The sequence below is a fragment of the Chrysochloris asiatica genome, unplaced genomic scaffold (assembly GCF_000296735.1).
Source record: "Chrysochloris asiatica unplaced genomic scaffold, ChrAsi1.0 scaffold00168, whole genome shotgun sequence".
Taxonomy (NCBI): Eukaryota; Metazoa; Chordata; class Mammalia; order Afrosoricida; family Chrysochloridae; genus Chrysochloris; species Chrysochloris asiatica.
In genome coordinates, this window is record NW_006408686.1 from 6,948,997 (window position 1) to 6,962,621 (window position 13,625).

Sequence of the window (13,625 nt, forward strand, 5' to 3'; positions counted from 1 at the left end):
GTCGCTATGGGTCGGAACCGACTCCACGGCACTTAACAACAACAACAACAATATGATAGTTTACATGAGAGAACTTTAGTTTTACATTCATTCCATCGTATATCATTTCATTGCCATGGTTCCAATCCCCTCCATGGCATCATCTTCCGACCAAAGGCTATATCCTAGAAACCTGTCCTCTACCCTTCCCCCCCCCCCCCCACCCCCAAGTCTTCGGCCCACAGTCCCTCTCCCTCTCTGGATCCAAAGTCCCCAGCTGCTTCATCACTCCATGTCATCATCTCTGTCTCCATCTCAGGCATCTCCTGCTTCTCTGGGTAGGGTCCCGCTCTTGGCTCTTCTCCGTTGGTGGTCCCAGAGACCTCCGCTTCTAGACTGGAGAAATAATCACTCCCTTCCTTGCTACAAAACGTCTACCTTTGCATTTCCAACCCTCACAATCCGTCTTGATAACCATTATTCACTACAGTATCGCGAGTGACCCATCTGTATTTCATTTCCTCAGCTCCACCTAGATAGATTGGATAGTACTCACTAGTGATTCTGCCTTTCTCCATGCCCCCTAGCTCTAGGTTCCCTCTTGAAAGCTTGTAAGCCAGTCATTTCTTGCCTTTGTAGTCCCCCCCTCCCCATTTGGGTATCCAATGTCCAAGTTGCCCCTCTCTGTCTACTCTGTGTGTGCAGGGGGCGGGAATGTTTCTTGCGGAACATATGTTCTTGCCTAATAAAAGGAAAGATCCTTTCTACCTCCCTGCCCTCTTGCTAGGTGCACTGGTATGACGATGACATGTTTGGAGCTGCTGTAGCGATCCGATCTTGTGATCATGATGGAAGACAGGAAAATCAGAGACTAATCTCCCTGTGTCTACCTCTAGCTTTCTGCGGTGCAGTAAACTACTTAACATTGCCCTTCTAGCCACGTTGTTGTTATGAAGTACTGTTGAGTCAGTTCCGACTCACAGCGACCCTGTATCGGGTTTCCAAGGAGTGGCTGGTGAGTTTGAACTGCCAACTTCACGGTCCAGTGCTTTATCCCACGGCACCACACCAGGACTCCCTTCTAGCCACAGCCCTCCCTTCTAACCACAAAACGGGACAATCTGTTTTGGAGTTGTCTGTTAGGTTTATGAGACAGGACTAGGTGGGATGGACGTATCTTGAGGTAGCACCTTATCAGGCAGCATGACTCAAGTCCCCATCCTTAGTTTCCTTGAAGGTGTGGGCTGCATCTAACATGTAAGGAATGCTCTGGCAAAGTGAGCTCTCTTGCTTTAGATCTTCCATCATTGTCTGACCTCTGGTTCTTGGGACTTGAGTCAGCTGCCTGTCGTCTGACTCTTGTATGCGGTGGCCTGGAGTCAGACTTGTTGGTTTGGGTTTGTCAGCTCCTGCAGCCAAGTGGGTCACAAGGCGCTTCTAGACTGAGACCTGGCCCACAGATTTGGGACTTGCCCGACTTCACAACTTCATGAGTCATTTCCTTAACAGTTCGTGAGTTCTGTGAGAATTTGCAGCAAACAACTATTAGGCTGCTAACAGCAAGGTCGGTGGTTCAAACCCACCAGCCACTTGAGAGAAAGATGAGGCTATCTGCTCCTGAAAAGGTTTAGTCTTGGAAACCCTAAGGAGCAGTTCCCCTCTGCCCTCAGGGTTGCTACAAGTCGGTGTCAACTCGATTACAGTGGGTGCTTCCTTGTTTTTGTCTAAGACGGGAGGGAAAACACTGAGGGGAGGAGGGGGAGTTGATATCAGAGATGATGGAGTGGTACAGTAGCTTAGAAAAGCTGGACATCTTGCACCATTTCACGGGGAACAACCTTGTGCCCATCTTCTAAAATAAACGATTCATGCGCTTTCTTATTAGACAATTGAAATAACCCCGTTTGTCTCAGCTTAGGTTGGTCAGGAGCTAAAGTCACGTTGTAGTTACTTTTCTGTGACTTGGTTTCTTTGTAGCTAAAGTCACTCGTAACTGACAGGTTCTAGCAATAGGTCACAGTTATGAAGGCCATCCAGAATTGCAGGCCTGTGGTAGTGAACTTATTCGATGTGCAGGTCCTCTCAGGGAAGGCTTCATTATCTCTGTTTCACAGATGAGGAAACTGAAGTTCAAACAGCTCTGGGAGCTGACCCAGGCACAAACCTGACAGGCGGCTGGAAAGGCCTGAGTTATTCACAGATTATGTTTTTTTCCCCTTTGGTTTTTTTTCTTTCTTTCTTTCTTTTAAACAGTGATTATAATGCACAAACAGAAAAACACACAATACACATATAAAGGGGGCTTCCAAAAGTTTTTGGGGAAATGGAATAGAAAGGTAATGGAATTTTCTCACAAAAACCTCTGGAAGTCTCCCTGGCATGTGCAGTTAAAGGGATGAAGAGAAAATGAATACTTGGGTAAACACTGTTCAGATTGAGAAACACATTTCCTGCCCTTCCTTGACCCTCAGCACCATGACTTTCTCTTGTTGCTGTTAAGTGCTGTCCAGTCGGTTCTGACTCACAGCTAGCCTGTATGGGGTTAGCAGTTCAGTGCTTATCCTACAACGCCCCACCAGGACTCCTTTTTTCTCTTAGTGCCACCTACAGGAGATCCTACAGTGTGGTTGCACAGGCTGATGTTTTCATGGATTGGGTTTAGTCCACTCTGCTGGTGCTGTGCCTGGAACTGCCTCTAGTGCCCAACACCAGACAGTGCTGTGATGAACAGTCACAGAAACACTGCTTACTTACTAACACATTTTTCTGGTGGGTGAGAGGGCTGTTTACCTAGGAGAGAAATTGCTGAGTCACCAGGCAGTTGAATCTTCAGTTGTACTGACTTGCCAGTGCTCCACGTGACTGTTTGATGCCCACCTGGCAGCCCTGCCTGAGAGCACCTGATGCTTCATGCCCTTGCCAACACAAGTGCAGGCTTTTACCCACAATGCACCGCAGGCCCTGGGCTAGGCACGGTGGGTCTAGCACCACATCCCAAAGTGTGCCAGACCCTGGAACTCTGGGAGGAAAATAATCCTCCCCCTGTGGGGCTTGTTAGAGGCACGAAAACCACACGTGGGGCTTCAGTTTAAAGCCTAAATGAGGATCAGTGTTAACAAACAAAAATGTGCTCACCCTAAGTCAACAGACACAGGATGCGCAAAGATAACATGTCCTGACTTCACCTCTAAGAACACAGCTCACCTCACCAGACAAGACCTGGGCAAGAGGCATGTGAGGAAGGAATGGAATGAGCTCAGGACTGGGAGTTCCCAGTTCTAGAAAACAAACCGCTCTTCTCCCAAGCAACGCAGTCTTTCAACAACTCATGAAAATCAACCATGAGGAATGCTTTGCTCTGCTAATCAGGGTGGCCCTGGGCTTGTGGGTTTCAGTTAATGCACCAATGCTATTGTTATTGTTAAGTGCCATCAAGTCGGCTCTGACTCATAGCGACCCACATCTAGGGTTTCTGAGGTGCGGCTAGTGAACTTGAACCACCGACCTTGCAGGCACAGCTCATTAACCAGCAATGCTGTAAGGAGCCCTGGTGGATTACTGGGTTAAGCATTGGGCTGATTGTGAACTGCGAGGTGGGCAGTTCAAACTCTCCAGCTGTTCTCAGGAGCAAGATGAGGCTGCTTGCTCCTATTAAGATTTACGGTCTCAGAAATCCTAGGGAGTAGCTCTACTCTGTCCCATAGCATGCTATTAGTTTGAATTGGCAGGATCTTTGGCCTCTCAGCCTACGTGACGACTTTGTCCCCCAGCGCCCTCTACTGAGGCCAAATGCCATAAAATTCTCATTTGCCTCCACACCAGACACAGGTGGCCTATGTCACACATTTTGGCTCTGACAATTTGAACAAGGCTTACTATATTTGACAAACTTCCAGATTTTCCTTCTCTACAACGACCAGCCACTTCTGCTCTCTACCCTGGACCTTCTATCTGGATGAGGGAAGCTGCTTGAGTTCTTGTGGAAACTCTGCTCTATCTGTTCTTCCTGAAGCAGCAGAACCTAATCCCGTCTTCTCCTCTGCTGAAGACCCTCCTAGCTCTCTCCAAATAAAGATGAGACATCTGACCTTCACCTGCAAGGCCCTGCCTGATTTCACCCCCAACAATCTCTGGCAGCATCTTGTTCAAGGTAACAACTCAGCCACAAGGGGATTCAGTGTCACGTAGGCCATCCTGGCTCTTGCTGGCACAGATAATTCTCCATCCGCTTCTGACCGGATTTACTCCAGCGTCTCTCGGTGCACTGGTTTCAGGTGGCCCCTTTCTTTAGTAACCTTTCCTGGGAGGTCATCCTGGGAATGAGTTGGCCTGGGGTTCAATCTCAGCTCTACCCCACTGTGACCCTGGCCACACTGCTTCATTTCCCCATGCCTGTTTCATTGTCTCCAGGGTGGGAACAATCAGAGTGCCTACTGCAGACGCTGGAGATGATTTCTGAAGTTGAAGGAGTCCTGTTGGCATAGTGAGTTATGTGTTGCACTGCTAACCACCCACAAGGTTAGCAGTTCGAATCCACCAGCTGCTCCTTGGGAGAAAGATGAGGCTTGAGTTACGGAAACCCTATACAGGGTCGCTATGAGTCAGAACCGACTCGACAGCATATGACCACCAGTACTGCAGAAACTAGCGAGGATTCAGTCAGGTAATGCACATGCTAGGTGCTCATATACAGTGAGCTCACAAGAGCCAGTCACTATTAGGGGCACGTGCACCAAGCCCCTGTGTAGTTACAGAAAAGTCCTTGTTTGGAAAGAGGGTCTTTGGAGGTGTCATCAATTAACACGAGGTCTTACTGCAGGGAGATGGGTCTTACTAATCTTTATGAATGAGCAGAGGCACAGAGAGAAGAATGTCATGTTTGCAATGGAGTTACGTTACGGCTGCAAGTCTGGGGACACTTGGTGTTACCAGAAGCTGGGCGAGATGACAAAGAGTCTTCCTCTAGTGCCTTTGGAGAGAATGGGGTCCCGCCGACACCCTCAATCTGGACTCTTAGCCACCAGAGCTGAGAGACAATCAAGTCCTGTTGTGATAAGCCACCCACTGTGTGACATTTTGCTATGCCAGCGCTGGAAAACCAACACCTACTGCTTACTGTCTATTATCCACCCAGTGGTATCCTTCACATTGGACGCATATAGGGGGCTCACTTGATACATCGTTCCCTTACTTTATCCACAGAGGAACCCCAATGACCCAAACCAGCTGCTTTTGAGTTGGCTGGGATTTCTGGTGACCCCAAGGCTCCTTTTTATAATTTTATAACTTCAGGTGTTTAAAGTCTGGACAATGGTGAGCACCTGTTACTTTCTAAATTAAAACAAACAAAAAACGGATTTAAAAAGTTTCCAAACCTCTAACCCTCACAAAACTAAGGCATGCCAAGAACTCATGTCTGCTAGGCCAAAGAGGACCCAATGGGTCTGTCGAGACCAGATCAGCCCTGGCTAGTCGGGCTCTGTCTCCTAAGTGAGGCCGTGCCAGGAGAGGGTAACCCTGGCTCGGAGTTCCTCCTGTCCAGGGCTCACTGGCTGGGGGCAGAGGCTGACGTTTCAGGCATGTGGTGCCAAAGCCCAGCTCCATGTCTGTTCCCTCCTCAGCGGGAAGCTAAGCACTGCCAACGCTCACTTCCCATCTGCTGGGAGATGCGGGCCCACTCACGCCTGTCGGCTTGGCGCACGAGGGTGGCCATCTGCGGCTGTCCAGCCGGCTGCCTTGGAAAGCAGCCTGGGCCCTGACTCCAGAGGCGTGTTGGTGTGGACAGAACTTTGTCCATGCTCCTCTTGGGAACAAAAGGTATCACCATCAATTTCACAGATGCAGAAACGGAGGCCTCTGAGGTAAAACCATCTGCCCAAGGGCACAAGGTGGTAAGCAGAGTGGTACTGGGATCCAGGGCTGTCTGGTTACAGTGTGTACTATTGTGGACATGGAAGCCAGGCTGCCTGGGTCCATGTGCTGGCTGCTGTCAGTCCCTCTTTCAGCCTCAATGTTCCCATCTATAGAATGGGGTTATATGAGGGGATTCACCTCATGCGAGTGTTGAGATCCCTGAACAGTGTGGGGCAGAAGCATGTGCTACAAGTTAGCTATTACTCCTGTCTTATTACCATTACTGGACTCTAACCCTCCACAGTGAAAGGAGCTTTAGGAAGGGGAGAAGCACCTTGCTGGTTTTGTCCTCCCTTCAATTCCAGATGATGGGGGTCTCTTGGGCCCGAGGGCCACTGCTGGGGACAGGGGTTGAGCCTGTGTGTGAAGGCAGAGAAAGCCTCGCTGTATGAACCTCAGGGTGGGCTCGGAGTGGACCACGTTCACAGAGCTGACTGGGTGTGACACAAAGGTGGCTGGGCAGGACTCTCTGGGCAGCTACCGTGACTGGGTTCTCCTCACATGCCAGACCCAGCGCTCACTGGTGTACCCATGAGGGAAACCGAGGCTCTGAGAGTGGCAGCCACAGACCCAGTCCCAGAGCTGCTGAGTGGTCCAGCTAGGACTGACCTCGGGTCTCAAACACGCCAGGCATGGTCTTAGTCCACGTGCTGCTTCTGTTTGAACAACACTTCTTCCGGATGTCCTCCCTCCCCTCCTCCACCACTTTATCAGGTGCCACCTTCTCACAGACACCCGCGCAGCCATCCTGCTTAAAAATCTCACTGCCCAGCCTGCCCCTCCCGCCTCTTCCCTCTGTAACACGCTGTGGAGCTGACTAACTGACCTGGCGCACTGCTTGTCTCCCCCCGAGCAGCTTGCTGCTGCAATCACCCCTGCCCCTCTGTACCTCAAGCAGGGCAGGCAGGTGGTACTGAGAGAATCTGTGAGGACCACAGTCCCTAGGGGCTAGTGTGGGTGCCGAGGTGGGAGCAGGCATGGGCTGTAAATGGCACCAAGTCACTTTCCAAGTTACTGAATAGGAACCACAGTGAAAACACTTATCGTCTGACCCAGCATCTCTACAACACAGGCTCATCACTCAGTATGTGGAATGCAATTTATTCTACAGGTCCTATTGTCATTAGAGAGAAAACGCTGGCACTAAGCTCAATTCATAGCTCGTGAATGGGTCCAGCCTGTCGTCTGAGCTGTTACTCCAACCCCAGAGGCAGGAGAGGTGATGGCTAAGAACACAAGCCCTGCCGCTTGCTGGATCATGCTCCAGCCAAGTCACATAACCTCTCAGTGCCTGTTGTGTCTCTGTAAGGATGACGGTGCCTTCATCAACAGACTGTTAGGAGATTGTTGTTAAGTGGTGTAACGTCAGTTCCGACTCATAGTGACGCTGTATAGGGTTCCAAGGAGCAGCTGGTGAGCTTGAACCGCCGACCTTGTGGTTAACAGTCCAGTGCTTACTCTACAACACCACACCAGGAGTCCAAGTTACTTTCTATAAAGGGTACAGAACAATGCGCCTAGCACACAGTAAGTGCTAAGCAGATTTGTCATTGATAGTAATTGTGTTGTTGTTAGGTGACGTCGAGTCGACTCCGATTCATAGTGAACCTACGCACAACACAAGGAAACACTGCCTGGTCCTGTGCCACCCTCACAATCATTGTGACACTAGAGCCCACTGCTCCTGCCACTGTGCAGTCTATCTCGTTGGGAGTCTTCCTCTTTTTCTCTGGCATGCCACTCCACCTAGTATGATACCCTTCTCAGAGGACTGGCCCTTCCTGACGATACAGTAATTGTAATAAATACTATTTATTAATACAAGATCATCATTCCATGACCCCAGCAGTTTTCCCCCGATGTCATAAAATAGCCTGATGCTGTGTGAGCTGTCACCTCACATCCTGTCCTGGTGCTGATCTGTCTAGAAAGAGGAGGAGGGGACCGAAGACACAGAGGAGGACAAGGAGCAGCCTCCTCGTTCAGGACACGTGCTTCTGGTCAGCCTCCCCCCAAGCTTCTGCGCCATTCTACTTGCCCTCAATAGGAAAGTGGCCATCTGGAGACAGGCTAGGGCTGTGTCAGCCAGCCTGGATGAGGTCCAGGGCTTAGGTCTACAGCAGCGGGGACAATTCACGGCCAAGGGAGACTCACTGTGGGGAGCTACTCAGTTACCATTCCCTCTTTTCTAAATAGGTCTTCTTTACTTGGGTCTTTTGGAAGCCTACCATTTTTCTTGGCCAGCTCCTTTCTTTAATTTTTATTTATTGTGTTGTTCAGAATACACACAGCAAAACCTACACCAATTCAACAGTTTCTACATAGACACTAAGTGGTACTGATTCCATTCTCTGACTCCTCTTCGGAGTCGTTCTTCCCTCACTAACATACACTCACGTGCTAAAACCATGTGCTCCCCGCTTCCTAAGGCTCCTATCCAATACTTCGAGGTTCTCTTCTCACTTTGACTCCATATACCAACAACCAAACCAACAACCCCACAGCTGTCGAGTAGACTGCTCACAGCAACGTGTAGGAGAGAACAGAATTGCTGCATGTGGCCCTGAGACTGTAAATCTTTACAGGAACAGACTGTCTTAGCGGTTTTCCATGAGGCAGCTGGTGGATCTGAACCATCAACCTGTGGCTAGCAGCCCAATGCATGACCCACTGTACCACCAGGCTCTTTGCTTCCATAAAGAGAGTTCTTAAAGGAGAATAAGGTACGAGGCAGACTTTTGTTTTTTACTAGTTCAGCTAAAACGACTGTTTGGTTTTAAAAGACTTTAGGGGAGGATTTTGGTTTAAGGCTGAGGAGCTCTGATGGTGCTGTGTCTTTAGGTTGCTAACTGCAAGGTTGGCAGTTCAAACCCACAAGCTGCACCACAGGAGAAAGATGAGGCTGTCTGCTCCCATAAAGATTTACAGTCTTAGAATGCACTCAACGGCAAATGGGTTTGGTGTTTTGGGTTTGGTGGAGGATCACACCCACCACCTCCTCCAGCTGGTTCTCACAGAGCCATCCATCATGATGTCCTGCCCTGCCTGGTCCCTGGATGTAGGTGATGCATGTGGTCTACATGTGCTCAGTTTCCTTTATCAGTGTGATTCAGTGATTGGTTCAGGGTGTGGGCTTGAGATCCATGGAGAGCCAATTAGAATCCTGCCTGGAAACTGAGCCAAGAAGCGTATAAAGAAGTAGGATCAGGAAGTGTAAAGACACCGAAGCCTTGGCTAATCAGTGGCCATTTCCTCACGACATGGAGAGAGCTCACTGATAACTGAAGAGAGTAACGTTCACAGCGTGACAAGAAGCAGAACCTTTGGTTAGCAGGCAGAGAGAGCAAGCGAGTTCTGCCAACAAAACTGGAGTTCCTGGGTCCAATCTTGCTTGAAAGCTAGTAAGACTGGATTTATAGTTATACCAGCCAATGGAGTCTCTTTCTGATTTAAGGCATTTAAAGCAACTCTCTGTCACATTTTAGATGGAGTCTGGTGTGGTGCTCAGGTTAATTCACTGGACTGCAAAGTCAGCAGTTCAAATCCACTAGCTGCTCCTCAGAAACCCTATACAGGGTTGCTATGAGTTGGAGCCGACTCGATAGCACTTAACAACAACAACAACAAATAGTGCAAGGTTGCCTCCAAAAGTTAGGCTTGGGCTCCAAACCACGGCTGGCATTTAATCAGGAGACAATACTGACCAAACCAAGTGAGTCTCTACTCAGAATGGAAGGGGGCCATGGAGAGAGTGCTTAGATAAGCAGCACCAACCAGATTCCCCACGTCCCACCCTGCCTGTGAGGCTCAGTGTCTTAGCCTTTCCTTCCTACAGGACAGACACCCCCTTAGACTGAAAGCACTTCCTAAAGCTCCTTCCTTTCTTGTGCAAACCAACCAGTGAGTGTCTGACAATGAAGACCCTTGGGCTCTGCAGTCAGGTGCCCTGTATTCAAATCTTGACTTGGCCACTGACTCAATGTGGGACCCAGAAAGATTGTGTAATCTGAGTCTCCGTTTCCTCCTCTGTAAAATGGGCAGGTGCACAGGATCGCTTCATCTGGGGCAGCTGGGAGGATGCCACACAATGAAGTGGTGGAGGGGTTTGCCCACAGCACCTGGCACAGAGCCAAGGGCTCACAGGTGGATGTGGTGTTGCTCACGTAACAGCAACGAAGTGGCGGGACCTACCTCACGGGTCCGGAAGATGATCCTGTATTGGTACTGAGGCCCATGGTCCTTGTGGTCTTCCAGCTTCTCCCGCTTGATGCTCACGGCCACCGGTCCCAGCTTCTCGTCCACGCCAAAGTAATTGGCATGCTCTAAGAGGGAAGAGCAGGTGACATTAGTCAGCGTCTGGAAGAGGGGGTGGGCTCTCCTTTTCCCCATGGGGTCCTGGGTACATAGCCTCCTCTCTGCTCATGTCACACTCCATGGAGACACTTAAACTGAGAAATGCTGGGTGCAACAACTTGGTCAAGTCACAGAACCAGGGCTATACACCCCTTGTTCCCATTCGACCCCTTACTGAGAATTTGCCTTTCTGCCTGTCTCTGGGGGAAAAGGGTAAACTCTCATCAGGAGATCGAACTGGTACTGAAGCAGCTTGTAGCCCTGGTTTGACCTGACTCTCACTGCATTCCTTCCGGGTAGGTATCTTTGTGAACTGACAAGAACATGTTCTCTGCTGGTTATGTGCAAAATGACACACACACACTTACATACACCCATGAGTGAACTTACAGGTGTGGAAATCACCAAGGTTACTAACTGGGTTACTCAAATCCTCTACATTTTGGTTACTAAGCTCTGATGATTTCAAAGAGAGAACCTGCTAACTTCTCCCACTGTACCTGTGAGTTTTGTCCATTTCCCCCTCTAACGGCATCAGTTGTTTTTATTTATATGCCCCTAGACCAGGAGTAAGGAGCTCTGGTAGCGTAGTGGTTATGAATCAGGCTGTGAACCGCAAGGTCAGCAGTTCGAAACTACTGGCTGTTCCGTGGGAGAAAGATGAGGCTTTCTGCTCCCGTAATGATTTACAGCCTTGGAAACCCTGTACAGGGTCACTATGAGTCAGAACCAACTCCACAGCACATAACAACAACAACAAACCAGGAATGGCACTGTGGGATAATGCACTGGACTGCAAGTTTGGTCTGAACCACAAGTTTGGCAATTCAAATTCACCAGCTGCTTCTTGGAAACCCTACACAGGGTCGAGGGTGTCTGGGAGTCGGAACTGACTCCACAGCACTTAACAACAGCAACAACAGGAAGCCAGGTTGCTAGATACACACAGGCTCCCAACAGTCAGAGCTTCTGGGTGAATTTCAAAACCTACATCAGATGGCCCTCTCAGTTTCTCTAAGAAGTGCTTTTCATTTTGTGTGATATGGAAGTTGCCTCATCTGTTTCTCTTGGACTGTGTGGAACTTTCATTCCCATTAATTTATTTCGATTGATGTAATTTTGTTTTGGGTCATGTGACATTACTAGAGTCATTTCCCACTATCTTAAGTGAGAACCCAGGGTCCGAGGGGTGAAATGTGTCATGTAGCTTATAAAGTATGGAACAGCCACCCCAAACCCAGGATTGTCTCATGTCAAAACTGGAGCCCCAGAGATTGATCTGAGCTCTGTGGGACGACCTGCTTGATGATTGCTATGTTTAAACCAGACACTGTTTTTTTTTTTTAACAAACGGATCATTGTGAAAAGCTGTCTGTCTGTCTGCCTGTGTTCTCTCTTCCTCTTAAGGAGAAACCCTTGAGAAGGGAAGCTAAGGAGGGGGGCTGTGGCTAGCTAAAAGTCTACATTTGTCAGCCTGCCTTGCAGACAAGAGTGGCCAATGGGGTATAGGCAGAGTGATTAATGGGACTTCTAGGAAGTTCTTAAGCGGAAGCTCACTAGATGGGGAGATCTGTCTCTTTGCCCTCAAAAAAAACCAACTACAAACGAAACCTGCAGCTGTCGAATCGATTCCAACTCAGAGTGATCCTACAGGACAGTGTGAACTGCCCATAGGATTTCCAAGATGGGATCCCGATGTGACGGTGGGTTAGGGTGCTGGGCTGCAAGGTTGCTGGTTCAAAGTCACCAGCCGCTCCTCGGAAACGCTATACAGGGTCACTGTGGGTCAGAATGGACTCGACGGCACTTTACAACAATAACCACCTTTATGAGGACACCTGGTGTCGTGCTACAGGATTGGCACTGGATTGAAAACCACAAGATGGGCAGTTCAAACCCACCAGCTGCTCCTTGGAAGCCCTGTATAGATTCTCTATGGGTTGGAATCTTGATGGCACGTAACAACAACAACCATCTTTATGGAAGCTGACCGCCACATTCTCCCCAGAGGAGCAGTTCCTAAGTTCAAACTGCTGACCTTTTAGTTAGCAGCCAAGGCTTAACTACTATGCCGCCAGGGCTCCCCCTTTATGTCTTTACCCTTCCTTTGCTCTCTGCCTGGCAATCAGAAAGTGGTGGTTGGCACGCCAGCAGCCATCTTGACCCAGGAGACTACCCTGAGGGTTAAAAACCAAACACTGAAACAGGTTCCTGAGGAGCAAGCAGACCTGCTGTTACTGGTACTTGTAATTCTGTATGGATACAGCAGCCAGCTTGAAAATTAAACAAGCTGAATACAACAGCAAATACATAAGCAACAGAAAACAGTTAACTGAGACCTCATAAAAGTGAAACAACTTGTGTCCATTAAGACTTAATCAAAACAATAAAAAAAACTCTTATAAACATGGGAAAATCTTTGGGGGTACTATAACTGATAAGGGTCCAATGTCTAAAATACAGAGAGGAGTTCTACAGCTTAACAAAAAAGCAAATAATTTAATCAAAATCTGGGCCAAGGACAGGAACAAACACTTCACAACAGAGATAGTCAAATGGTTTAACAGATACATGAAAAGAGGTTTGGCATCATAAGCCATCAGAGAAATTCACAAGAAATCTGCAATGAGATACCATTTCACTCTCACTAGGCTAAAACAAAACAAAACAAGTGTTGGAAGGGATGTGGAGAAATTGCAACAAATGTGTTGCTAGTGGGAATTAAAATGGTACAATCATTGTGGACAAGTGGACAATTCCACTTCTAGGAATGCACCCTAGGGATCTGTTGTAAGTCACACGGACACACATGTACCACCTATGTGTGTTCACTGCACCACTGTTCACAATTCCAAAATGATGGGAACAACCTGGTGGCCATCAGTGAATGAATGGGTAGGTAAAATGTGGTTCATACATATGCAATGGAATACCACTCAGTCACAGAGAACAACGAATTCTCACAGAAGTTTACAATGTGGACAAACCTAAAGACCATTATGTTGAGCAATCACAAAAAAGCAAGTATTTGATGCTGTCAATTTCATAAAACGACATGCATATAGAGAAACTAATGTTCATGAATGGTTACTAGGGATGGGCTGGGGGAAGAGGAGGAGTCACTCTCTAGCTAGGTGTCGCTGTTGAGTGCCCTAAAGTCGGTTTCTCTTCATAGCGACTCTATTTAAGATTTCCGAGAAAGTCTCATCTTTCTCCCATGGAACGGCTACTGGGCTCAAATCGTCAACCTTGTGGTTCAAAGTCCATTGTTTGTCCATTGTTTATCCAACAGGTATTTGCATTTATAGAGTCCTGGTGTGGCACTGTAGGATAAGCACTGGACTAACTGCAAGGTTGGAAGTTCAGACCTACCAGCTACT

At 48.5% G+C, this 13,625-nt stretch overlaps 1 protein-coding gene across 2 annotated transcripts in view; it reads right to left on the bottom strand.

Moving 5' to 3' along the window:
* SIPA1L3 (signal-induced proliferation-associated 1 like 3) overlaps positions 1-13,625 on the bottom strand; it is a 118,473-nt gene that overhangs the window by 99,778 nt on the left and 5,070 nt on the right. For both annotated transcript variants that reach the window (XR_438771.1, XM_006871465.1), the window contains exon 2: positions 10,084-10,214. Coding sequence is in view for 1 of the 2 variants with exons in the window: in XM_006871465.1 (XP_006871527.1) it covers positions 10,084-10,214 (131 nt within the window). In the remaining variant the exon portion in view is untranslated. The remainder of the gene's footprint in view (positions 1-10,083; positions 10,215-13,625) is intronic.